The sequence below is a fragment of the Tachyglossus aculeatus genome, chromosome 21 (assembly GCF_015852505.1).
Source record: "Tachyglossus aculeatus isolate mTacAcu1 chromosome 21, mTacAcu1.pri, whole genome shotgun sequence".
Taxonomy (NCBI): Eukaryota; Metazoa; Chordata; class Mammalia; order Monotremata; family Tachyglossidae; genus Tachyglossus; species Tachyglossus aculeatus.
Window position 1 is genome coordinate 72,453,506 of NC_052086.1, and position 26,854 is coordinate 72,480,359.

General features: G+C 43.6%; 1 protein-coding gene across 1 annotated transcript in view; it reads right to left on the reverse strand.

Moving 5' to 3' along the window:
• CPPED1 (calcineurin like phosphoesterase domain containing 1) overlaps positions 1–26,854 on the reverse strand; it is a 96,778-nt gene that overhangs the window by 26,035 nt on the left and 43,889 nt on the right. Inside the window, exon 3 of the mRNA XM_038763150.1 lies at positions 7,959–8,381. Within this exon, the coding sequence (XP_038619078.1) occupies positions 7,959–8,381 (423 nt within the window). The remainder of the gene's footprint in view (positions 1–7,958; positions 8,382–26,854) is intronic.

Sequence of the window (26,854 nt, forward strand, 5' to 3'; positions counted from 1 at the left end):
GCTGAAAAGAGTGTAAGGCACCAGGGCAACTTGGAAGAGCAGTCGCTCTGAAGCGAAGTATGTAATTTCAGATTGGATCCAGGAAAACTGACATAAATAGTAATTGTTCAGAATGTTAACCTGCTGAACTGTAAAAGGTAGCATAGGTTTCGAAACCGTATCGATGGGGCTGGGATTACATTGCCTTGTGGTGGCATTTTAGAACGCAATGTGTGAATCAGGTGAATGAGAGAGCAAGCAATTTCATAACCACGGACGGCTCGGGAATTGATTATTCTTTGGCAAAGCAAAAAGACAGAAAATAGCGGGTGTCACTTCACATCTGTGGATCTGTCCTGCCATGATAACTGTTTATTTGTACTTTATCTGCGACACTTTGTAGATCTATAAAGGAGGATCTTTAAGATGGCAAAGAGTGTTGCTAAGGAAACGTAGAGGCAAGGAGAGCTCACAGTTCTTGACAGGAGACTCAGCATACTTCTGCTACTGTATTGTGCAATTATCCACACCACATTCCAATTTTTTAAATTAAGGCAATGATCTGAGAAGGTTGTTTACATTTTATTCAATGATTTATTCATTCCATAAAATCCAGAATTATTCGACTAAAACATCTATTAGAAACCTAAGCAGAGGCAGATTACCTTTCAGAGTTATCTGAGGAGGGATTTGTTCATTAAAATGGTATTGTATAACAACCCAATTATCATAATTAAACAATACTCTAATAATTCCAATGAGCTTTTGACATGTTTTTAAGGGCTGATTTTTGTTTTGGTGGGGGGTGGGCACTAGAAAAATGAGCCTGGAATAGCGTTAGGTGAAAATGTCACCCGGAAAACCTGAGGGGATATGAATGCAACTGCCATCATCACTTAACATTTTATCCTCATCTTTAAGTAATTAATTTTACAAAATATCCCTTGAACTTTCAGAAATGGGATCAAACGAACTTGCTATGAAAAGGGACCAAATTAATTCGCTGTGAACCAGGGAATTTGAGGACATTGCTGACTCTCAGATGCTCACGTTTATCAAGTAACCCACCTAATCGCACTGTCAGGCCGAACATGTAATTTACCTTTTGACTCAATGGTCCGAATCAAACACTGTGGCCCACCCGTTTCCTCACGCTGCTCTGGCCTCAGTCATTTTCTGGAAATCCATTCAATTGAAGCTATGTTGTGCCGATAAGGTCAGATGCAAGGATTCTGTAAAGCCAGCTCTAAGGATGGCCGAGACCCTCAACATCCCTACAAATCTGAATATCAGGGTTGCTCCAAATGAGTGCGTGGTAGAAGAGAGCCTTTTTCACGACCATATCCCGGTCTCAATAGGGCCAAATACTTCATTCGTCCATGTGTATAGGTCTTGGGCCAACAATTTTGGAGGATGGGGAGAACTGGCTCTAGCTGCCAATCAAAAAGCTACCACTTTTCAGTACAATGCAGGGCAGAGCAATAACTACTGCATTTACAGAGCACTTATACCATCAAACATTTAATATAAAAAAAAAACTTGTGGAATTAAATATTCTCACTGGCATCATTTCCTGCTTCATAACGTTCTCTGAAAATAAAACAGCGAAGCTCTGGGGTCGATCTGAAGTTTCATATCCTTACTTCTGAAATGGCTCTCTGCATCTCTTCAAGCATGGGGTAAAATTTCAAAAACCATGACAGGGGGGAGTCCCAAGTCAACCTCAAATATAACCCCCACCTCTGGGTTGCCGTCTGACTCTGTTCCTACACAGCAACCTGGGAGAGTTTGGTGCTGGCAGCCCTCAGTGGACATATCCACTGGCAAGCATGAAATAGTCACAATGATAACAATAATGCCGATGTTATTTATTAAGCTCTTACTATGTGCCAAGCACTGTATTAAGCACAGAGGTAGATGCAGGATAATCGGTCCCTGTTTCCCATGGGGTAAATAAGGATAGCCTGTTGTTGTGACACTGCTATAATAATTGCTCACACACTTGTTTCTTCTATAGAATTCTGTTTAGCTAACAGAAATTATGGACTTTAAGTAGCATCACTAAGGCAGACAGCCCAGTTCCTCGGGCCAAATGTTACCGCAAGGATCCGGGCAACTCTCCCTAACTCCTGGGCCAGTGTTATAATCAATCAATCAATCAATCAATCAATCAATCGTATTTATTGAGCGCTTACTGTGTGCAGAGCACTGTACTGAGCGCTTGGGAAGTCCAAGTTGGCAACATATAGAGACAGTCCCTACCCAACAGTGGGCTCACAGTCTAAAAGGGGGAGAAAGAGAACAAAACCAAACATACTAACAAAATAAAATAGAATAGATATGTACAAGTAAAATAGAGTAATAAATATGTACAAACATATATACAGGTGCTGTGGGGAAGGGAAGGAGGGGGGGATGGAGAGGGGGAGAGGAAGGAAGGGGCTCAGTCTGGGAAGGCCTCCTGGCCAATAAATGCGATTGATTGATTCTGAGAGCAACCCAGGTGAGTCCTCCGGTGTTTTCTGGGAGACAATACAAACTTTTTTGTATTGTGATGGTGATGGTGATGGTGTTCCCCAATCCCCCTCCCCCAGTTACCTTCCACTGAATCAGTAGGTGGCAGCAAAATCCCCCTTCTAAGCCCCTGTTACATAACAGCAGGAAAATGACCCCCCCCCTACTCTGGGGATTTTATATCAAATGTCTCAAAATGCTTATCGACGCTTATCAGTTTTCCAAAGTGAATGCTAGCCCCCAAGACTAAAAGGAGGCTGTCGATATTTTCTGGTATTTTGTCCGACGTAATCCTCCAGTACCTGGGGGTCTTTGGAGGGAATGAAATCCACTGTTAATTTAGGACCGTTTGTTCCACAGGCTTGGCATGGTGGCTGAGCACTACCGTTCGCCTAAAAGTACTGGATTTAGGAATGAAAAAGCAAAAACCGCATGAAAATCACCAGGGGCTGGAGAATAAGATTCGTAACAAAATGAGAGCTGGCAAATTTTGGACTCCCGGCTTTGACAAAATCTGTTTAGAGTATGGCAATTCCCCTGGAATTGAAATTTTAATATCTGGAGGGGGGGGGGGGGGTGTTCATTCATTCATTCATTCATTCCTTCAATCGTATTTATTGAATGCTTACTGTGTGCAGAGCACTGTACTAAGCGCTTGGAATGTCATATAATAATAATAATGGTATTTGTTAAGCACTTACTATGTGCAAAGCACTGTTCTAAGTGCTGGGGAGGTTACAAGGTGATCAGGTTGCCCCACGGGGGGCTCACAGTTTTAATCCCCATTTTACAGATGAGGTAACTGAGGCACAGAGAATTTAAGTGACTTGCCCAAAGTCACACAGCCGAGAGTTGGAAGAGCCGGGATTTGAACTCATGACCTCTGACTCCAAAGCCCGTGCTCTTTCCACTGAGCCATGATGCTTCTCTGTCTATCATTTACTAGAACAAAATTCAGGACGATCAATAATGGCAGCCATATCACAAATTCTAATAATCTTCAGTTTTCAGATAAAATAATAAAATAATGATGATGGCATTTATTAAGCGCTTACTACGTGCAAAGTACTGTTCTAAGCGCTGGGGAGGTTACAAGGTGATCAGGTTGTCCCACGGGGGGCTCACAGTCTTCATCCCCATTTTACAGATGAGGTAACTGAGGCCCAGAGAAGTGAAGTGACTTGCCCAAAGTCACACAGCTGACAGTTGGCGGAGCCGGGATTTGAACCCACGACCTCTGACTCCAAAGCCCGCGATCTTTCCGCTGAGCCACGCTGCTTCTCTATAAAAAGGGGATGTCATCATCTGCTGTGACCTGACAACCCCGAAAGATAGTGAAGCATTGCTAAAAACAACCTTTACAGGTGAGTTTCCACAAGGAAAGCTTCAAAGCCATTGTTGGAGAAAAGAATCCACCTATACTCTCAATGAGCACTCCAGCTTCTTCCCCAGGAAGGTAACCTTCAATGCCAAAGAGACTCCCGAAAGAGAGATTCTAGCTCTGCACCTGGTTAAAGAGTCCACCTATATTATATATTATCAGTGAGCACTCCAGCTTCTTCCCCAGGAAGGTAACCTTCAATGCCAAAGATGAGACTCCCGAAAGAGAGATTCTAGCTCTGCACCTGGTTAAAGAGTCCACCTATATTATATATTATCAGCGAGCACTCCAGCTTCTTCCCCAGGAAGGTAACCTTCAATGCCAAAGATGAGACTCCCGAAAGAGAGATTCTAGCTCTGCACCTGGTTAAAGAGTCCACCTATATTATATATTATCAGTGAGCACTCCAGCTTCTTCCCCAGGAAGGGAACCTTCAATTCCGAAGATGAGACTCCCAAAAGAGAGATTCTAGCTCGGCACCTGGTTAAAGAGTCCACCTATATTATATATTATCAGTGAGCACTCCAGCTTCTTCCCCAGGAAGGGAACCTTCAATTCCGAAGATGAGACTCCCAAAAGAGAGATTCTAGCTCGGCACCTGGTTAAAGAGTCCACCTATATTATATATTATCAGTGAGCACTCCAGCTTCTTCCCCAGGAAGGTAACCTTCAATGCCAAAAAGATGATGCTCCCGATAGAGAGATTCTAGCTCTGCACCTGGTTAAAGAGTCCACCTATATTATATATTATCAGTGAGCACTCCAGCTTCTTCCCCAGGAAGGGAACCTTCAATTCCAAAAATGAGACTCCCAAAAGAGAGATTCTAGCTCTGCACCTGGTTGGGTGTGGCCGCAAAGACCGACAAGTGACTGAAATTCTTCTGCATCCTGTGAACATAAATAGAGTTGCTTTTTCTCCTGACACGTTCACCTCGTGGCTCAGTTCACGTTTCGGAGGCTGCCGTCCTGATACGTCAATCTTCCCGAACACCTTCTCCCGAATGTTGCCAGGCAGGGTCGGCTGCCTGCTTCAGTGACCTCCCACGCTCCACTGCCATTTCCCACCTTTGGGATATGTTTCACTGGAGCTTTAAATTGTTTATTCTGGGCCCTGTGCGTGTATGGAAATTCTTATTCAATTTACCACTCGGGGGCTGCTCAGGTTTGCGCGGTCAGTCCAAGGGAGCTGTGTTGCTGTGTTCAACTGCTTCAGTGCTGGTATACTAATAATAATAATGATGATGGCATTTGTTAAGCGCTTACTATGTGCAAAGCACTGTTCTAAGCGCTGGGGGGGATACCACATGAGCAGGCTGCCCCACTTGGGGCTCACAGTCAATCCCCATTTGACAGATGAGGTGACTGAGGCTCAGAGAAGTTACTTGCCCAAGGTCACACAGCAGACATGTGGCAGAGCTGGGATTCGAACCCATGACCTCTGACTCCAAAGCCCGGGCTCTTTCCGCTGAGCCACGCTGCTTCTCAGCCACACAGGCCTGCGAGTCAGAGGGTTTCTAGACTGTGAGCCCGCTGTTGGGTAGGGACCGTCTCTATATGTTACCAACTTGTACTTCCCAAGCGCTTAGTACAGTGCTCTGCACACAGTAAGCGCTCCATAAATATGATTGAATGAATGAACAAATGGGTTCTAATCCCAACTTCACCAGCTGACAGCTGTGTGGCCCGGGGCAAGTCACTCAACTTCTCTGTGCCTCAATTTCCTCATTCCAATGGAAATTCTCTGCCCTCCTTGGACTGTGAGCTCCATTTGGGATAGGGACTATATCCAACCTCATTAACCTGTATCTATCCCAGTGCTTAGAGCAGTGACACACAGTAAGCGCTTAACAAATACCATAATAATATATGCAGGAGGTCCTTTTATACGGCAGTAGTTAGTAGGTGACACTGATGAGACTGATCAAGAAGCTGTAGTAAGTCCGGGTCACGCAGCCATACAAAAGGGTATACACACTGCTACAACCTGTTATCTTGTTGTGTTGTACCCTCCCAGGTGCTTAGTAATAATAATAATAATAATAATAATAATAATAATAATGGCATTTGTTACTTGTACTTCCCAAGCGCTTAGTACAGTGCTCTGCACACAGTAAGCGCTCAATAAATACGATTGATGATGATTTGTTAAGCACTTACTATGTGCAGAGCACTGTTCTAAGCACTGGGGAGGATACAAGGTGATCAGGTTGTCCCAAGTGGGGCTCACAGTCTCAATCCCCATTTTAAAGATGAGGTAACTGAGGCACAGAGAAGTTGCCCCAAATCACACAGCTGACAATTGGCGGAGCCGGAATTTGAACCCATGACCTCTGACTCCCAAGCCCGTGCTCTTTCCACTGAGCCAGCTTAGTACAATGTTTGCACCCATTCATTCATTCAACCCAGTAAGCACTCAGTAAGTACAACTGACCAGTGCAACCTTAAAGCCGATATTGTTATATTGCTCTCTCCCAAGTGCTTAGTACAGTGCTCTGCGCACAGTAAGTGCTCAATGAATACAACTGACTGACCCTAGATGAAATTGCTGCTACTGACAGAAGACTTTCTTCCTTCTTCCAGTAGGACTGTGTTGTTTGGCCAGAGGAAAACTATTTTTGCTCTGCCTTTTCTCTATTTTTTCCAACCAGACTTTGTAGCCATTTGTTCCATTTTCAAGAAGAGTTGCAAAAGGCTCCATATAGACCTCCTCCTTTACGCTCTTCCTCACTGCCCAGCCACCCAACGTCTTCTGGGGGAAGGTCACATTGATCAATGCATCAAAAATAATATTATTTTATTTTATTTTATTTTGTTAGTATGTTTGGTTTTGTTCTCTGTCTCCCCCTTCTAGACTGTGAGCCTACTGTTGGGTAGGGACTGTCTCTATATGTTGCCAGCTTGTACTTCCCAAGCGCTTAGTACAGTGCTCTGCACACAGTAAGCGCTCAATAAATACAACTGATTGATTGATTAATAAAGCATTTAAAAAGTGTAAAGCGCCCTAGTGTGCCCTGGTAAAAATACACGAAGAGGTTTCAGACACTTTTCTGGTTGGCAAAGGGCTCACGATCCAGAGCTTAGAACAGTGCCAGCGCTTAGAACAGTGCTTGGCACATAGTAAGCACTTAACAAATGCCATTATTATTATTATTATTCTTAAGGACAGACACAGACGGAAAGGGAAAAGAGAGACACACCCTAAAAGAGACTTACTAGTGTGAGTTATGTTTACTTACCTCCCATCCCACCTTCACACAGTCCCTTTTTAAATTGTATTTGTTAAATTCTTACTACGCTTAAAATACTATTCTATGCGCTAGGGTAGATTAGGTTAGACCCTGTCCGCATGAGGCTACAGTCTTTGCCATCTAGTTCTTGAGAATGTGTCTACTTATTGTTCTATTGCTGGCATCTTGGCTCCGAGGGGAATATGCAGGAGCAGCAATCGGGGAGGTTCGATTCAGGGGGAAGTCTGAGTCTGATCTAGCCTGATCTGGGTTTTTTGGATCCCTTGAGCCTCAGTTTCCCCATCTGTGAAATGGGCTTGGCACGATGATCCTTTCCTTCCTCCTGCTGGGACTGAATTAATTCAAGGGGCAGCCCAATTCATGATAATACTAATAATAATGATAATAACTGTGGTACTTGTATGAGAAGCAGTGTGGCTCTGTGGAAAGAGCCCGGGCTTTGGAGTCAGAGGTCATGGGTTCAAATCCCGGCTCCGCCACTTGTCAGCTGTGCGACTTTGGGCGAGTCACTTAACTCCTCTGTGCGTCATTTCCCTCACCTGTAAAATGGGGATGAAGACTGTGAGCTCCCCGTGGGACATCCTGATCACCTTGTAACCTCCCCCAGCGCTTAGAACGGTACTTTGCACATAGTAAGCGCTTAATAAATGCTATCATTATTATTATTATTATTATTATTGTACTCTCCCAAGTGCTTAGTACAGTGCTTTCCACACAGTAGGCGTGCCATAAATACGGTTGAGTGACTCGATGAAACGATGAGAAGCTTTCTCATAAGGACAGAGCTGTACACTCCAAACACCGCCACCCATTAGATAAACGCAGAAGGATCTTACCTGCTTTCACAAATCTGTCCATCATCTCGTGGCGAAGGGGCTTCGTTATGTTAAAGTAGCTGTCGTCTTCGTCGACGCTTTGAAGGAAAAGAGGGATGTGCTGAAACACTATCGCGTGCCTGCATCTCTGTTGTTGGGCCAGCGCTAGCTGCTTGTTAAGCCACTGGTCTTGGGCCTGCTTCAAGTCGGGGCATTGGGAAGAATCAAAGTAGAGCTGGGAATTCAGGACGAGAAAAAGAACGCCGCCGACCCAGAAGCTGAAGTAGTCGTCTCCCCACGCCTGGCAATAATCATCTATGGTTTCAGGGGTGGGGGTGTTACCGATGTCGTGGTTGCCGCTGACAAACACCAAGGGGATGTCTCGGTCGATGTTTTTAAGAACTCTCTTCAAGTCTTTCATTTGCTCCTCCCGCCATGGAGTTCCTAGAAAGACATCACAGTCAATAGTCAGTAACTTCTTTATGACCATGTCAATCAATCAATCGTATTTATTGAGCGCTTACTGTGTGCAGAGCACTGTACTAAGCACTTGGGAAGTACAAGTTGGCAACATATAGAGACAGTCCCTACCCAACAGTGGGCTCACGTGTCGAAAACTACCCTTAAGGTACAGTAAGGCAACATAGAGAAAATGACAATTATACCAAGAGTGCGAATGGCATGGGAAGGTAAAAATTGCTCAGGAGACATCTTACATGATTTATGCTTATTCAAGTACAGAATGGGTGGTTTCTTACAAGTTTGGGGCTCTCTGAAGGTCTATACTCTTAGATTGTGAGTCTTACAAAGGACAGGAACCATATTTAATTCTCACTTGTGTATTTTCTCCCCGTGCTTAATACAGCGCTCTGCGCATAGTAAGTGCTTAATGAATACTGCTACTACCCTCTTAGGTAGATTACCTAAGATTCCCCAAACACAACATGAATGCTTGTTGCCTACATGTATCCGGAGTCCAAGTTACTTCCAGGGTTAGGCAATGTGGGAAGCTCCATTAAATCCTCTAGACATTAGGGCATCATTTAATAATAACAATAATATTAGTATTTGTTAAGCGCTTACTATGTGCCAAGCACTGTTCTAAGCACTGGGGTAGATACAAGGTAATCAGGTTGTCCCACATGGGGCTCAAAGTCTTAATCCCCATTTTACAGATGAGGTCACTGAGGCACAGAGAAGTGAAGTGACTTGTCCAAGGTCACACAGCTAAGTGGTGGAGCCGGGATTGGAACCCATGACCTTTGACTCCCAAGCCCGGGCTTTTTCCACTGAGCCACTCTGCTTCTCCATTTTACAGGTGAGGGAACTGAGGCACCGAGAAGTTAAGTGACTTGCCCAGAGTCACACAGCTGACAAGTGACGTAGCGGCATTTGAACCCATGACCTCTGACTCCAAAGCCGGTACTCTTTCCACTGAGCCACGCTGCTTCTCAGACTAAGTAATAATAATAATGTTGGTATTTGTTAAGCACTTACTATGTGCCAAGCACTGTTCTAAGTACTGGGGTAGATACAAGGTAATCGGGTTGTCCCACGTGGGGCTCTTAATCCCCATTTTACAGATGACGGAACTGAGGCACAGAGAAGTTAAGTGACTTGCCCTGAGTCACACAGCTGACAAGTGGCAGAGCCGGGATTAGAACCCATGACCTCTGACTCCCAAGCCCGGGCTCTTTCCATTAAGCCATGCTGCTTCAAAATTACCAGTTCAGAGCTCTTAAATGGAATCTTTAAGAGCCCAGAAAAAAGTCTCAAATTATCTAACCATCTGTAATAGCAATAAATACCCAGGGTTTACCTGACTTTTACCCTTACTTCTATCCCTAATTGTAACCTTTTAAATTTTATTTTGTTAATATGTGTTGTTTTGTTGTCTGTCTCCCCCTTCTAGACTGTGAGCCCGCTATTGGGTAGGGACCGTCTCTATATGTTACCAACTTGTACTTCCCAAGTGCTTAGTCAGTAAGCGCTCAATAAATACGATCGAATGAATGAACACAGGAGAAAAAAAAGGATTTTTCTCTCTCTGCCCACAGAACGCTTTTCAGCTCTGCTGCTTGGTGTTGCTTCCTCTCTGCTCTTTTCTCCTTCTCTCTTCCCTGAGTAACTGTGATCCCTTCTTCCTTTCCCCGCCTTCCCTCCCATGGAGGAGAATTAACCAGTAGGACCAACAGACAAATGGCATAGCAGGATTAGATCCCAGGTCCTTCTAACTCCCAGGCCTGGGCTTTATCCATTAGGCCACACTGCTTCTCTAAGTTTTCGAGCCTATCCATATTCAGCTCATTGTTCACAGACATCATTATTTACTGCATTTCCTCAACTGATTCCTTATTTTCAGTTTGTGTTAAGTACGGATTCTACTGATAACCCTGAAAAAAGTGAAATAGTTTTTTTTTATCTGTCATCGTATTCTCTCGAAACCATACTTTCCCCCCCCCTAGTTTTGCCAAATGAACTCCTAATCATGGAAACAAGCAAACAAAAAACACCCACTGAATCATGTCATCTTTAAAATTAGTCCGTGCACTTACATCATCCTCCCATTTGCTCTAGGGCTTTCAACTATCCAAGGAACCAGGGTGGCGCATCTAGCTTTATTTCTATTTATTCTGATGACTTGACACCAGCTCACATGTTTTGTTTTGTTGTCTGTCTCCCCCCTCTAGACTGTGAGCCCTTTGTTGGGTAGGGACTGTCTCTATGCGTTGCCAACTTGTTCTTCCCAAGCGCTTAGTACAGTGCTCTGCACACAGTAAGCGCTCAAAAAATATGATTGAATGGATGAATGACCAGCTCCCCCAGCAATTATTGCAAGCAAGACTGTCCACTCTTACTTCGTTCCTCCCTCCCATTTAAGCCTCCAGAGGAAGAATCTACGTGCAAGCAGATTCTGCCTTTCCCAAGCCACCATTCCCCATCCCTACGTCTTTTCGGAAGAGATCTCCTGGACCAGGGTATCATTTACTTTTCAAATGAAAAATCAAACCTGAAATATTTAACCGTTTTAAAAATTAAACCCAATTTTATACCATTTTTATCAATCCGTGGTATTTCTTGAGCACTTACTAGGGGCTGAGCACTGTACCAAGTGCTTGGGAGAGTACAATAATAGGCACGTCCCCTGCCCGTAACGAGCTTACAGTCTACAGATCAATAAATGCCAAGAGTTGACTGTCCCATTTCTCCACATTCTTTCATTTCTAAATTTGCCTTCCACTTTCACCTGAGTAGTTTCTACTGCTGAACCATCAGTTTGGTTACAAGAGTTTTACTTAACTGTCCTACTTAAAACCCGATGGATTTATGAGAAACACGAAATATCAACCTCATGCAACCTTTCCAAAATGTGTTATTTTCTTCTTTGCTTTAAACAACAATAATTACGGGATTTCACAAATGCAAAGGGGAAGAGAAATAAGGAGTAGTTATTGAGTAGTCAATATATGGTAGTGACAAGCGATGAAAGTTGGTAAGGGGTGCGTCAAAAAAGAGTGGCTCAAAACCTGGACAAGAAAACTAATTTTGAAAGCAATTTAAATTAGAAAGCTTTACTAATACATGCACTAAATGTCATTTATATATAAGGGGACAAAATTATTCCCTTAGGGAAAACAAGTACTACAAAAAATTATATTTGAAATAAATGTGTTGAAATATAAGTAGGTTTTCAGGTGTGAATTTATGAGCAGATGTCTAAAGGGTAATGCGGCCTTGTGAATGCAACTAGTCTAGAAACCACAAAAAACAAATTCAATCGAATAAATAAAAGTCTTTTAAACATTAACCTGTCTTAATGCCTACAAATCTTCTCATACTCAAAATAACAATGTAATGCTAACTTCAAATAACTTCTTTTAAACCACTGATAATACTGAAAACATTTTTTACCCTTAAATATCTAATTGTAACATATGAGACTGCTCCCCCTTCTAGACTGTGAACCCACTGTTGGGTAGGGACTGTCTCTATATGTTGCCAACTTGTACTTCCCAAGCGCTTAGTACAGTGCTCTGCACACAGTAAGTGCTCAATAAATACGATTGATTGATTGATTGAAAAATCAGGGACCAAAAGGGCCTGGAAAAATAGTTGGAAAAATCAGGATGTTTTCTGAGAGGTCGGGAAAGGCAACCAAAATGGGTCTAAGACAGCAAAATCACCGATCACTTCCTTCACAGTACAGCCCTCTGCTAGGCATAATTTCTTTTACGAACATTGAGGTACATCTGTCGAGTCTCTGGACCTCAATTTCATCTAGCCCACCAACAATCCTTTGACCATGTTCTCCCTTGGGCCTAGAACTCCCCCCTGCCTCCTTCATATCTTACAGTCCACTACACTCCCCACTTCAAAACCCTTCTAAAATCACATTTTCGCCTTCTCTGACTTAGCCCTCATTTTCCCTATTCATCCTCCCCTCTGCATCGACAATGCACTTGGCTGTATGCTGCTTAACCACTCTGATACCCACTGTTGGGTAGGGACTGTCTCTATATGTTGCCAATTTGTACTTCCCAAGCGCTTAGTACAGTGCTCTGCACACAGTAAGCACTCAATAAATACGATTGATGATGATGATGATACCTACCTCAGCCCCAAAACATCTCTATACAACTCTTTATACTCTACTATTTCTTCTCTCCGTGATTTAATCCATCGATGACATTTATTGAGCGCTTACTGTACGCAGAGCACTGTACTAAACCCTTGGGAGAATACAGTGCAGAGTTTCTGAAGACATTCCCTGCCCCCAGTGAGCTTACAGTCTAGACGGACAGACATTAATATAAATAAATGATTTATAATATATCATTTAGCGATAAATAGTTCTGTGCTGATTCTCCTACGAACTGACGCTTTATTGTGGCAGGGGAGTTTGCGTATGCCGATGAAGTTTAGAGCTATGCCATATAGGGTTACCCACAATGGAAAGGTCTAGAGTGAAGCATCGGACAAAGTTGATTCACCTGTTTTGGGCAGCAACAGCATGGGAAAGAGTCAAAGGCGGATGACCAAGTCACTCAAAGACAACGGCAGAGACTCGGGTTTTTTACTGCATGGAAGAAGGCAACGGTAAACCACTTCCGTGAGCCCACTGTTGGGTAGGGACTGTCTCTCTATGTTGCCAACTTGTACTTCCCAAGCGCTTAGTACAGTGCTCTGCACACAGTAAGCGCTCAATAAATACGATTGATTGATTGATTTACCAAGAAAACTTTATGGATACATATACAGAACGACTTTATGGAAGAAGATGGAACTTTCTGGAGAGGGTGTGTCCACGGAGCCGCTATGGATCGGAAACGTTACGACGGCATTTGAAAAAGGGACATAAGTGCTGTGGGGCTGAGGATCGGGAGAATATCAATCAACCAATTGTATTTATTGAGCGCTTACTGTGTGCAGAGCACTGTACTAAGCGCTTGGGAAGTACAAGTTGGCAACATATAGAGACGGTCCCTACCCAACAGTGGGCTCACAGTCTAGAAGGGGGAGACAGAGAACAAAACCAAACATATTAACAAAATAAAATAAATAGAATAGATATGTACAGTAAAATAAATAAATAGAGTAATAAATATGTACAAACATATATATATACATACAGGTATCAACCGCCCAGAGGTCACAGATCCAAGTGCAGAGACGATGTAGAAGGGAAAAGGTGGCTTAATCCGAGGACGTCTCTTGGAGGAGAAGTGACCTTAAGGCTTTGAAGGCGGGGAGGGTAGTGATTAGGCGTATATGGAGGGGGAGGGAATACCAGGCTAGGAGAGGAGGTGGGAAAGGCATCGGTGGCGAGACAGATGAGATCGGGACACAGTGACATTAGAGGAGCAAACCCTGTGGGCTGAGCTGGAGTAGGAGATCAGCGAGGTAAGGCAGGAAGGGGCCAGCTGGTTGAGTACTTTAAAGCCAATGGAAAGGAGTTCCTTTTTGATGGGCAAAAATTGGAGGTTCTTGAGGAGGGGGAATACAGGCTGAACGTATTCTTGGAAAAGTTGTTGTGGGCAGGGAATGTGTCTGTCATATCGTTGTTCTGTACTCTCCCAAGCGCTTAGCACCGTGCTCTGCACACAGCAAGTGATCAATACGATTGGTTGATTGACTGAAAAATGATCTATGCAGCAGAGTGAAGTAGAGACCGGAGTGGGCAGAGACAGGAGGAAGGGAGGCCAGCAAGGAGGCTGATGCAGTAGTTAAGGTGGGATAGGATAAGTGCTTGGATCAGTGTAGCGGCACTTTCGGTGGAGAAGAAAGAGTGGACTCTAGCAATGTTGTGAAGGTAGAATTGACATATTTTGGTGACAGACTGAATGTGTGGGTTGAATGCGAGAGATGAGTAGATTGATTTATATTAATGTTTTTCTCCCCCGGCATTCTGGAAGCTTCTTGTGGGCAGGGACCACATCTACCAACTCTGTTGTAATGTGCTTTCCTGAGCCCTTACCACAGTGCTCTGCGTATAGTAAGTTCTCAATAAATACCACTGATTGATTGATTGATCGACTGAGAAGGACCCGAGAAAAGGACTGAGGAAGAATCTTTGATAAGGGTGTTTACTGGGAGGGAAGAAGTGGGAGGGTAACAATGTATCATCGATGGGGAACAACACACCGAGGTGCTAATAAAGGGAAGCAGAATGATCACAGTTTACAGAAGGCGGCCCAGGTCTACGGCTTTTCAAGAGCTACTGAGCAATCCTCAAGTTTACGAAGCCTGGTTCTCCTCCCTTACACTTTTGGTGGAATTAAGTGGAAGATGATGGAGAGATTCATCATCCTTCCCACCCTGCTGCCAATCCGTCCCCATGCACAGGAGGATTGATTCTGAAAGGGCCTGCAAAGGGACAAAACCAGTTTGGAGTCGTCAGGGTGCCAACTCCTGTTATAAACCCACTAAGGATCATGCCTACCTCAAAAGAGGTGATTTCTGTCCTCTCTTCTGATACCCTCCCTCTTCCCAGTCTTTACTGTTACCATTCTTCGATATTGCAGGCACAAGTTGCCAGTTTTATATTCCCCAGCTGGTCACCAGTGAAATATCACCAGACGTCCACTTTATGAGTGTTTACCCCGCCGCTTGCGTGACATTCACAGATAGATCCCCCAGCAGTTTTGTTAGGTGATTTTGGAAGCAAGTCTGCACCGTTCCACTCGTGGCAGTCATGTAGTTGCTGAGGTCTAAGGAGACTGTAGGAGGGCACAAAGTCAGTCAATCATATTTACCGAGTGTTTCCTGTCTGCAGAGCACTGTACTAAGCACTTGGGAGAGTACAACATAACAACAGAACAGACATTCCCAGCCCACAGTGACCTTACAGTCTAGAAGCGGAGACAGACATTAATATAAATAAATAAAATTACAGAAATGTGCATACGTGCTGGTAGGTCGGGGCGATGAATAAAAGGAAGAAGGAAGTCAGGGTGACCTAGACATGAGTGGAAGAAAGTGAAGAGGGCTTAGGAAACGCCTCTTGGGGAAGATGTGCCTTCAACAAGACTTTGAAGAGGAGGAGAGTAATTGTCGGATATGAAGAGGGAGGGAATTGCAGGACGTGGGCGAGCTTATCAATCGATCCATCCATCAGTGGTATTTACTGAGCACCTACTGGGGACAAAACACTGAACTAAGAACTTGGTATGGTGATTATAGCTCTACCATCTGCCAGACAAAAACTAAACAGAAAAACAAATTCCCAAGTCCATTCATCTAAACTGCACGGGAGGGAGCAACACTGTTCCTGGAAATGGAGTAAATAATGTTAGTTCATTTGCAGAAAAACAGCAAAAACGTGAGATGAATGGCAACGTACGCATTTTCAGAATCCGGGTACACATGGCTAAATATTCCTCGGCAGTTGAACGTATACTCATACAAACAAAATAAAAATTCCAAACATGGAAGGGAAAAGACTTAAGATCACTGATTAAGAGGGAGATGCCTTATGCTCTAGCAGCAACAAAATGTCAGACTTCAAACCTTCCAGAAACTGGAGCGGCTCAAGCAGCCGTGCCTTTGGAGAATGAAGCGGGGAGTCCCGTCCTTTCTTTTTTCCTCCGAGAGTATAACCTCAGGGGAAAGCCAGGACTATATATATGTATATATGTTTGTACATATTTATTACTCTATTTATTTATTTTACTTGTACATATCTATTCTATTTATTTTATTTTGTTAGTATGTTTGGTTTTGTTCTCTGTCTCCCCCTTTTAGACTGTGAGCCCACTGTTGGGTAGGGACTGTCTCTATATGTTGCCAATTTGTACTTCCCAAGCGCTTAGTACAGTGCTCTGCACACAGTAAGCGCTCAATAAATACGATTGATGATGATGATGATGACTGTGCCTCTCTCACAGCCAATCCCTCCTTGCTCACATCCCCCCCCGCCCTCCGGCCTGGAACTCCGTCTTTCTTCATTTCTAACAAACCACCGCTCTTCCCATGCCAACTTGTACTTCCCAAGCAGTGCTCTGCACACAGTAAGCGCTCAATAAATACGATTGAATGAATGCATTCATTAATTCTTCAAACCTCTACCACAATCACATCTCCTCCAAGAAGCCTTCCCCGACTAGCCTTTCTTTTCCTTAGCCTCCTTGCCCTCCCTTCTGTGTCATCTATGCACTTGGGACTGCCTCCCTTAAGTAATAATAATAATTATTATTATGGTGTTTGTTAAGCACTTACTATGTGCCAGGCACTGTACTAATTGCTGGGGTGGATACTCGCAAATTGGGTTGGACAAATCCCTGTCCCATGTGGGGCTTACAGGGTCACACTCACCCCACCCCAGCCCCACGGTACTTGCGCACATAGCTTTATTCCCCTACCTAATTAATTTTAATGTCTGGCTCCCCCTCTAGATTGCAAGTTTCTTAAGGGCAGGAATCATATCGATCAACTCTTTCGAACTATTCTCTCCCAAACGAAGCAGCGTGGCCCAATGGAAAGAGCCCGGGCTTTGGAGCCAGAGGTCATGGGTTCAAATCCCGGCTCCGCCAATTGTCAGCTGGGTGACTTTGGTCAAGTCACTTCACTTCTCTGGGCCTCAGTTCCCTCATCTGTAAAATGGGGACTAAGACTGTGAGCCCCACGTGGGACAACCTGATCACCTTGTAAGCTCCCCGGCGCGTAGAACTGTGCTTTGCACATAGTAAGCACTTAATAAATGCCATGAAAAAAACCTCGTCGGTTAGTACTCTGTAAGCACTCAATAAACGCCTCCGACGGATTTGATTCCTTGGCTATACACATTCCATCCCCAGTTTCTTCAATCACTTTCCTTAAACCGCGTCTTAACAACTCATGAACTCGGAGGGCACATTGCAAGTGCGACTGAGTCAAAGTGCAGACCCGGTGAAACTGCACAGATTTGGAAGTCAGTCAGTCAAGTATAGTTATTGAGTGCTTACTGTGTGTGCAGCACTGTACTAGACACTTGGGAGAATACAATACGACAGACACATTTCTTACCCACAATGTGTGTTCTAATCCTGGCTCTGTCATGTGCCTACTGTGAGACCATGGGCAAGCAACATAACTTCCCCGTGCCTCAGTTACCTCTTCTGTAAACTGGGGGTTTTATGCCTTCCTACTTGGATTGAGAGCCCTGTGTGGAACAGGGACTTCTCTCACATGATGGCTTTCCCCAGTGCTTAGAAAAGTGCTTGACACACAGTAAGCGCTGAACAAACAGCACGGTTTCTGCCGTTCTGCCTCTCTGGATATCATCATCATCATCAATCGTATTTATTGAGCGCTTACTATGTGCAGAGCACTGTACTAAGCGCTTGGGAAGTACAAGTTGGCAACATATAGAGACAGTCCCTACCCAACAGTGGGCTCACAGTCTAAAAGGGGGAGACAGAGAACAAAACCAAACATACTAACAAAATAAAATAAATAGAATAGATATGTACAAGTAAAATAAACAAATAAATAGAGTAATAAATATGTACAAACATATATACATATATACAGGATATGTCAAAGCAGCCACTCTGGAGAACTATCTGGGCCCTGCATTATGTCTTCAACACAAATAATAACAATCAATCCATATTATTGAGTTCCAATTGAGTGCAGGGTCCTGTACTGAGCGCTGGGAAGAGTACAAAGCAACATAATTGGTAGATTCGAGTCCATCCCACAAGGAGTACTAATAATGATACTAACAACGATAATAACAATAATAATAATATTCATTCATTCAATTGTATTTATGGAGCGCTTACTGTGTGCAGAGCACTGTACTGAGCGCTTGGGAAGTACAAATCGGCAACAGATAGAGACAGTCCCTACCCAACAACAGGCTCACAGTGTAGAAGGGGGACTTGAGACTGAAAGCTGAAGCTTGTTGAGGGCAGGGAATGTGTCTGCCGACTCTGTACTCTCTCAAGCACTTAGTACAGCGCTCTGCACGTAGTAAACCCCCCCTTCCTCTCCCCCTCCCTATTCCCCCCTGCCCTACCTCCTTCCCCTCCCCACAGCACCTGTATATATGTATTTGTACAGATTTATTACTCTATTTATTTTACTTGTACGTATTTACTACTCTGTTTATTTTGTTAATGATGTGCATTTAGCTTTAATTCTACTTATTCTGACGACTTGACACCTGTCCACATGTTTTGTTGTCTGTCTCCCCCTTCTAGACTGTGAACCCGTTGTTGGGTAGGGACCGTCTCTATATGTTGCCAACTTGTATTTCCCAAGCAGTGCTCTGCACACAGTAAGCGCTCAATAAATATGACTGAATGAATGAATGATGGTATTTGTTAAGCGCTTACTATGTGCCGAGCACTGTTCTAAGCACTGGGGTAGATACAAGGTTAACAGGTTGTCCCACTTGGGGCTCACAGTCTTCATCCCCGTTTTACAGATGTGGTAACTGAGGCCCAGAGAAGTGAAGTGACTTGCCCAGAGTCACACAGCTGACAAGTGGCGGAGCCTGGATTCAAACCCATGACCTCTGACTCCCAAGCCGGGGCTCTTTCTACTGAGCCCCGCTGTTTCTCACAACATAATAGTTGTGAAGCGCTTTCTATGTGTCACGCTCTGTGCTAAACTCTAGGTTGGACACAATATGAGATCAGACCCAATCTCGGGCACCCAATTTATCACCGAGGAAGAACAGGACTGAGAATCAATTTGGTAAAACCATAAAATGAGCAGCTGGTGGGACACTTCCTTAAGGTATTTGGAGGTCTGTGGGCCTGTTACTAATATGGCGGCTTCCATTCATAGAGATTCTGGATTAAATGTAAATCCAGCTCATTTTTATTTCACCCCTTACGTCAAGAAGTGTGTTTCTAAATTAGATCAACAGCAGTCCTATGTTTAAAACAGTCATATGTTTGAATATAATTTTAACTCCTCTGCAGATGAGTTTCAGTCTCCTGAAGAATCCAAAAAGACGTTATGTAATCGGGACCTTATTATAATACCTCCCTAATAATACCAAAAAACATAATATTCAATTGTGATCCCTTAGCCATTTCTGATTTCAAATGCGAATGACTGAAGGAAGGCAAACCTGCGAGACCTGAAATGGATACTTAAGGACCAATGCAAAATTGTAAAAAAATGGGAAAAAGCAAGGAATTCATCAGATAAGCGAGCTAAAGGTAATAAATTTGAAGAGCTACAAAGATAAAATCAGAATACAATACCAAGGGGTTTGTTCATGCTTAGGAAGAGGAAAATGAGAGCAGGTAAAAGGGATAATTCCAGCAGGAATTATTATATATCACAGCGCAGAATGGATGCCAATTCAAATGTTTTATTGCCAATTGATTATTCAGTTCAATGTACAGTTCTGCTACCAAACTCTAAGGTCGACAGACTGGAGGATGATGTCATATAGTATTTTTTTTCTGAAAATGCAGCTGGATTCTAAAATGAACGTCTTCAAATGTTATATTGTGGAAGATTTGGAAACGAAAATGATTGCTCACCTGTTTTACTATGAACAGAGCTTCCCACGACCAGCAGAGCTTGGGTTGGGGTAGAGGGGACAGAGCAGAGCAGGCTGCCCCTCGCCAGAAGTCGGGTAGGTTGAGAGTGAGTCTTAGGTGACCTGAAACTGTACTCTCTGAAGCATTTAGCACAGTGCTCTGCACACAGCAAGTGCTCAATAAAGACCACTGATTGATTGACAAGAGAGATGGGGTCTCTGAGCTCCTACGCCTCACTTGTGTTTCCGACTCTCATTTTCCTGGGATAAAAATAAAGTGTCCGAGAACAAGTACGGCTTTGGGAAGGACCACAGCAGAACAGAGCGGTCATCTCCCATTCCACAGTAGGAAGCAAGATTGTAAACGTTCGATGAACAGCGAGCAAATAGGCAAGCATCTGGATGGTTTGAGAATGGGCAAGGACCTTAGGTTTTCATAATGCCCCCTCCTTGTTTTTAATCCCTCTCCCTCTGTATATGCCAGATCATCACTCTCTCCACCTCCTAAGCATTATTAAGATCCCACCTCCTCTAAGAGGCCTTCCCCAGTTGAGCCCTCTTATCCCCCCATTCCGTCTCCCTTCTGCGTCGGATGTGCAATTGGATCTGTGGTCTTTGGACATTTGATATTCGCCCCACACCCAAACCCACAGCACTTATGTACAGATCTTTAAATTACTATTTATTTTACTTTTACCTGTACATATTTACTATTCTATTTATTTTGTTAATGATGTGCATCTAGCTCTACTTCTATTTATTCTGATGACTTGACACCTGTCCACATGCTTTGCTTTGTTGTCTGTCTCCCCCTTCTAGACTGTGAGCCCATTGTTGGGTAGGGACTGTCTCTATATGTTGCCAACTTGTACTTCCCATGTGCTTAGTACAGTGCTCTGCACACAGAAAGCGCTCAATAAACACGATTGAATGAATGAATGAATTAATGCCTGTCTCCCCCTCTAGACCATAGGCTAGTTATGGGTATTGATTCATTCATTCAATTATATTTATTGAGTGCTTACTCTGTGCACAGCACGGTGCTAAGCACTTGGGAAAGTATAATACAACAATAAACAGTGACTTTCCGTCAAAATGAGCTCACAGTCTAGAGACGAGCACATTCCCTGCCCAAAAGTACTCTCCCAAGCGCCTAGTAACAGTGCTCTGCATCCAATCAATCAATCAATCAATCAGTCATATTAATTGAGTGCTTACTGTGTGCAGAGCACCGTACTAAGCACTTGGGAAGCACAAGTTGGCAACATCCAGAAAGCACTCAATAAATATAACCGATTGACTTGCCCAAGGACAAGTGGAAGAGCTGAAATTAGAACTCAGGTCCTCTGACTCCCAAGCCTGTGCTCTTTCCATTAGGTCACGCTGCTTCTTTTTTTCTGCACGATGTCATATCAGAGGTATTCAATTTTTTATGGTATTTGTTAAGCACTAACTCAGTGCCAGGCACTATACAAAGTGCTGGGGTAGAGACAAGCTAATCAAGTTGAACACAGTCCACACAAGCCACAGAAGTGGTTTCCTGTTGCCCCCTTAATAATGATGGCATTTATTAAGCACCTACTATGTACAAAGCACTGTTCTAAGCACTGGGGAGGTTACAAGGTGATCAGGTTGTCCCACAGGGGGCTCACAGTTTTAATCCTCATTTTACAGATGAGGTAACTGAGACACAGAGAAGTGAAGTGACTTGCCCAAAGTCACACAGCTGACAATTGGCGGAGCCAGGATTTGAACCCCTGACCTCTGACTCCAAAGCCCGTCCTCTTACCACTGAGCCACGCTGCTTCCCCCTTGCGCAAAGTAAACTTGAATCTCCGCCCTCGACTCTTTCCCATGCTGCTGCTGCCCAGAACAGGGGATTTTTGACTTATAGCAGATTGTCTTCCGCTCGCTGGCCACTGCCCGAGCTAGGGTTGGAATGGATATCAATCAATCAATCAATCAATCAATCGTATTTATTGAGCGCTTACTGTGTGCAGAGCACTGGACTAAGCGCTTGGGAAGTCCAAGTTGGCAACATATAGAGACGGTCCCTACCCAACAGCGGGCTCACAGTCTAGAAGGGGGAGGCAGAGAACAAAACCAAACATATTAACAAAATAAAATAAATAGAATAGATATGTACAAGTGGAATGGATATGTTTCTGCTTGACTCTCCCTCCCTTGGCCGAGGCTGGTAGAGTACTGGAAACTCTCCAGGTGCGATCCTGAGAGGGCCTAAAGCTTGCTACCTTGGTTTACTGAATAACAGTACTGCCTAGTGGAAACAGCACAGGCCTACGACTCAGGGGACCAAATCTTATCTTTGAATCTTATCTATCTATTTATTTACTTATTTTACTTGTACATATCTATTCTATTTATTTTATTTTGTTAGTATGTTTGGTTTTGTTCTCTGTCTCCCCCTTTTAGACTGTGAGCCCACTGTTGGGTAGGGACTGTCTCTATATGTTGCCAATTTGTACTTCTCAAGCGCTTAGTACAGTGCTCTGCACATAGTAAGTGCTCAATAAATATGACTGATTGATTGACTGATTGATTTGAACCTGAAGGCCGTTCACATTTATCATGAGCAGCTCCCTACCACGAGTTCTATTATTTTACACCTGAATAATGAAAAGGATAAAGAAAAAAAGTTAACGTTTCACCTAGAATCTAGCTATAGAGTAATAGTCATCGTAGCTGCCACTGCGTGTTCTTGCCTTGCAGGGGGCTGTTTGCAATTTCTCTCCTGCCACAAAATCATCGGGAACGATTGGTCCAAACAGGAAACAGAACGGGATGGCGGGGGCTGGCAAACCCACGGTCCACTCTCCTTCAACTGCCGGACCCCGTAGGAGTTCAGACCCTGCCCCAGGCAGGAATCAGATGACCTGAAACTCCAAGACTTTGGGAATCCTCAAATCCTGGCAGATTTGGTTCTAAAAGCTGCGCTCGGTGCGGGGAAACACTTCGGATGTGTCCTAAGGATTGTTCATTTGTCATTTTTGTCTTCATCGTCATCATAATCATCAAATCTTTCTACTCTCTTGGCTGTTGGTTCTTGTATTTGAAGGGCTCCCACCGTCTGTGCCTTGTCTGTAACTGAGTTTTCTTTTCTAAATGCCCTCCTGCCTCCAGTCTAGACTAGGGGTCCCTTGGGATATAAGGACCGGGGTTAAAATGCGTTCATTTTCTATTCACCCCACTGCCTGATACAGTGCTCAACACAAAGCAAGCTCTCAAGCATCCATTACTTCTACTCACTCTATTGATGGAATTTATTATATCTGTAGTTTATTTTTATTTATTAATATTAAAGTCTGTCTCCCCTCTAGACTGTAATCTCGTTGTGGGCAGGGAATGTGTCTGTTTATTGGCTCGCAAGTGCTTAGTACAGTGCTCTGCACACAGTAAACGCTTAATAAGTACAACTGAATGAATTGAGGGAGGAGTAATAACGCTTATTATGAACTTAGAATGTGCAAGGAGAAAATTATACAGACTCAGATTCAGGCCCAATCCTTGGGTCACGGGAGACCCCGGATGCAGAAGGGGCAGAAAACAGACTCACAGGAAAAGAAAGCTGGGCAAATTTAGAGAGAACAACAAGTTGAAACACTGCGAGTCAACACCAATTTTCTCATAGGAACAAATCAGAAATGGCAGGTTGGTTCCTGACCTAAGGTTCAATGCCCTATTTTAACCAAAATTTTACAAAACTGTGAACTCAGTTGTGTACAGATGAAGAGTGTAGCTTTAGTAATGTATTGATTTTGAGGTGGAAAGTTTCTACTTCATCCTTCCTGTTGACTCTCCTCAGTGATTCCTTCCTCTCTGCCTCTCCCAAACTCCCACACCCTGTTAGAAAGCTGTGTCACAATCAGTGGTATTTATTGAGCACTTACTATGTGCAGAGCACTGTATTAAACACTTGGAAGAATAACACAAAGTTGGTAGACTTGTCCCCCGTCTACAAGGAGTTTACAATCTAGAGGGGGAGATAGGCATTAAAATGCATGGAAATTGATAAGGGAATTAATTGCAGGGAAGGACAGGAGAAAACCTCACTTGCCAGAAATCGAAGGGGCTGATTGCTTATCTGAAAATTATACAGACTCAGATTCAGGCCCAATCCTTGGGTCACGGGAGACCCCGGATGCAGAAGGGGCAGACAACAGACTCACAGGAAAAGAAAGCTGGGCAAATTTAGAGGGAGCAACAATTCAAGAAAATTCAGCAGCAGGGAGCCCCAGTGGTTGATGTGGGGTGTTTGGAGAGGCTCAGGACAGTGGGAAGTCTCCCCCAAAAGCCCATCCCAGATGTCAGGGTGCACAGGCTGCTCTCCTCCCTCTCCAGCCTACCACTCCTACAGTGCCAGAGCTTCAAAATATGCTGACAGCTCAAGGGAGCAAAATCTCCCCAGACAGCTCCACCCCAAAGGTAGGGAAGGCCTGTATACTTTCGGATTTAAATTACTTTTTTTGCCATATGTAGCATTTCTACCCAAGGGAAAAGAACAAGACAGCTCAGCTTTACACTAAAACAGAAAACATTTGGAAGAAAATAAGAACACTGCCATTCTGCCTTTGCCTCATCTTATTGCTGGCAGACTGTCTTCTTAAACTGTTTCCTACACCAAAGGGATAATCCTTTTTGTAATATTCCATATTTTCAGGCAACCTTGGCAACTGCAAAGGTTACCTGGTATAAAAAACCCATTTTCCAATGTACTGAGAACATAGAATTTTTCCAACAACTGAATTCTCAGATTCACCTCTAGTCCTGTCAAATTACCATGCTTACTGTAATCCATTGGAAGAATAAACAGAATTTATTTATTCATTGCATTCCCAGGATGCCAAGTGCTATGAAAAATCCTCATTTCATGTGACTCTCTTTATCCTTGCTTTAAGTCTCCATTATAAGACAGGACCTTTGGAACCAAATTTCACTCCTAAATTTTCAGCAGTTCTTCGGAGTCTTAGATGTCATGCTCAATGCAAATCAAAGGAGTTTCAAGAGCTAAATAACCTCCAAAATATAGTGATTGTCCTTATAAATTCAGAAGCAATGATCTCTTAGGGTGATAGAACTGTGGAAATGGAATTACTTTCCCCTATTTTGAGGAGGAGAAGTAGGTCCACAGCCAATTGTATCAGTAATCTCCTAGGATACGGCCCCAGAAGAAATTGTAGAAACAAAATTGGAAGGCTATTGTTGCTACAAATATGGCCCACCACAGAGAAGGACAAAGTCCTTGAATTAAAGCTAAAGTATAGATTTCCTATACAAAAAGTCCTCCAACCAATACACAATTGGTTCCTGAAAACTGCATCAAGTTGAAACACTGTGAGTCAACACCAATTTTCTCATAGGAACAAATTAGAAATGGCAGGTTGGTTCCTGACCTAAGGTTCAATGTCCTATTTTAACCAAAATTTTACAAAACTATGAACTCAGTTGTGTACAGATGAAGAGTATAGCTTTAGTAATGTATTGATTTTCAGGTGGAAAGTTTCTACTTCATCCTTCCTGTTGACTCTCCTCAATGATTCCTTCCTCTCTGCCTCTCCCAAACTCCCACACCCTTTCCCTCTGTTAGAAAGCTGTGTCACAATCAGTGGTATTTATTGAGCACTTACTATGTGCAGGGCACTGTATTAAACACTTGGAAGAATAACACAAAGTTGGTAGACTTGTCCCTCGTCTACCAGGAGTTTACAATCTAGAGGGGGAGATAGACATTAAAATGTATATAATCCAACACATTTATTCATTCATTCATTCATTCAATCGTATTTATTGAGTGCTTACTGTCTGCAAAGCACTGCACTAAGCGTTTGAGTACGGTGAGGCTGAGGGTGGGGCAAGTATTATTATTAACAATAATAATAATAATATTGATGATAATGTGGTATTTGTTAAGCACTTACTATACGCCAAGCACTAAGTGTTGGGATAGATAGAGAATAATTAGGTCCTGCATGGTGCTCACAGTCTAAGTAGGAGGGAGAACAGGTATTAAATTCCCACTAAGCAGATGAGGGAACTGAGGCACAGAGAAGTTACTTGACTTGCCCAAGATGAAACATCAGGTAAGTGGCGGAACCAGGATTAGAATCCAAGTGTTTAAAGGGAACAAATCCAAGTGCAAGAGCAACGCAGAGGTAAGAGGGAGTAGGGGAAATGGGGGTTTATCAGGCACGCCTTTTTGAAAATAATGTGATTTGGGAGGAAGAAAGACTGGTTGTCTGTTGCAGAAGAAGGGGGAGAGACTTCCAGGCTGGAAGGAGGACATGGGCAAGGGATACGTGGTAAGATAGGTATAGTAAGTAGGTTGGCATCGGAGGAGTAAAATGCTTGAGCTGCACTGGGCTCCAGCGGGAAATCAGTAATGTAAGATAGAAGGGGACAAGCTGATTGAGTACTTTAAAGCTCACAGTAAGAAAGTTTGGTGTGATTTGGGGTGGATGAGCTAATACTGAAGGTTCTTGAGGAGAGGCGAGACAAGGACTGAACTTTTTTTTAGAAAAACGACCTGGAGAGCAGAGTGAAGTATGGACTGGAGTGGGGAGTGGAGTGGGGCAGTCAGCGAGGAGGCTGATGCATTAGTCAAGGCGGGATTTAAGTGCCTGGATGCATAATAGCGGTCTGGATGGAGAGGAAAGAGCAGATTTTAGTAATGTGATGAAGGTAGAACCATGGTGACATTTAATACGTGGGCTGAATAAGAGAGATGAGTCAAGGACAATGCCATGGTTACGGGCTTGTGCAACAGGGAAAATAGTGGTGCTGTCTACAATGATGGGAAAGCCGGGGCAGAGCTGTTTAAAATCCGACCATCCAATCAGCGATCTGGTTGGAAATTGATAAGGGAATTAATTGCAGGGAAGGACAGGAGAAAACTTCACTTCCCAGAAATCGAAGGGGC